A 1,067-nucleotide genomic window follows, 5' to 3' on the forward strand; every position below is an offset into this window, starting at 1 on the left:
AGTACCTTGCATTTGACGCTATTGGTTTTCTTGCCTCTTTTGGGTTTCGGAAGTCCCTTAAGTCTCCTGCTAACAAACCATGGACTCGCTCTTATAACGCTAGCCTCCGCTTGCGCCTCATTTTCGGCTCTGTCTTCCATTTGCCTCTTAACCTTCGCCTTCCCTTCCTTTAAGGCTCTGATTTCCGCTTTTTCACTCTTTTACTCTTTTATCTGCACATAGACCTTTCCGTCCTTACATAGCAACCCATCACCATGCGTTTCTTCATTTCCTTCGTCGTCGTCGCCCTGGCCGCCATTGCCTCTGCTTCCAGCACGGACAACTCCTTCAACATTCCCACCAATGGCTACACCTTCAAGGTCGGCGAGCCCACCACTCTGACCTGGACTCCCTCCACCAGCGGCACAGTCACTCTGCGCCTGCAGTGGGGAGTTGTGACAACCGCCAACTCCGGTAGTGTCATCGCCTCCAACATCCCCAACGACGGCAGCTACACCTGGGATGTGCCCTCCAAGCTGGCCGCCCAGCCCGACTACACCATCGAGATTATCTCCGACGACAACGACAACGACTACAACTTCCTGCCCCGCTTCACTGTCGAGGGCTCGATCGTCTCCGTCTCTACCTCCACCGCCAGCAAGACCTCCAGCACCTCGTCGGAGTCCTCCAGCTCGGCTGCCAGCACCTCCGCTAGCACCACCGACAGCTCCAGCTCCAGCACTGCCTCCTCCACCAGCGCCAGCTCCAGCGCCGCCAGCTCCTCGGCCTCCCAGTCCGCCGTGCCCACCACCAACGCCGGTGTCGCTAACCGCGTCTCTGGTGGCCTCCTGGCCGCCGTCGCTGGTGCCATCGCCATGCTGTAAATTGATCCCATTCGGCACATTTCCATTGCCATTTATTGATAATATTTTCTTTTCTTGGACGCTGTACCTGAAACAGCTCTCCGCTTTTGCCTCGGCTGCCATTGGCATATTGTACGAAATACCACCCCAATAACTGGTCGGGCTTTCGGTTATTGTGATTATTAGTTTTTCTTTTTATGTTTATGCTTAGGCTAAGCGTGTTCA

The 1,067-nt window shown here is 54.9% G+C and overlaps 1 protein-coding gene across 1 annotated transcript; it reads left to right on the forward strand.

Moving 5' to 3' along the window:
- Positions 1-254: 254 nt before the first annotated feature.
- On the forward strand, positions 255-863 carry N7446_012131 (GPI anchored serine-threonine rich family protein; the record flags this gene model as incomplete). The annotated part of the gene is made up of 1 exon (XM_058520873.1): positions 255-863. One exon carries the CDS (start codon positions 255-257, stop codon positions 861-863), a length of 609 nt encoding a protein of 202 aa, XP_058366239.1.
- Positions 864-1,067: the final 204 nt, after the last annotated feature.

The sequence above is a fragment of the Penicillium canescens genome (assembly GCF_028828765.1).
Source record: "Penicillium canescens strain IBT 15451 chromosome Unknown utg000010l_segment0_segment0, whole genome shotgun sequence".
Lineage (NCBI taxonomy): Eukaryota > Fungi > Ascomycota > Eurotiomycetes > Eurotiales > Aspergillaceae > Penicillium > Penicillium canescens.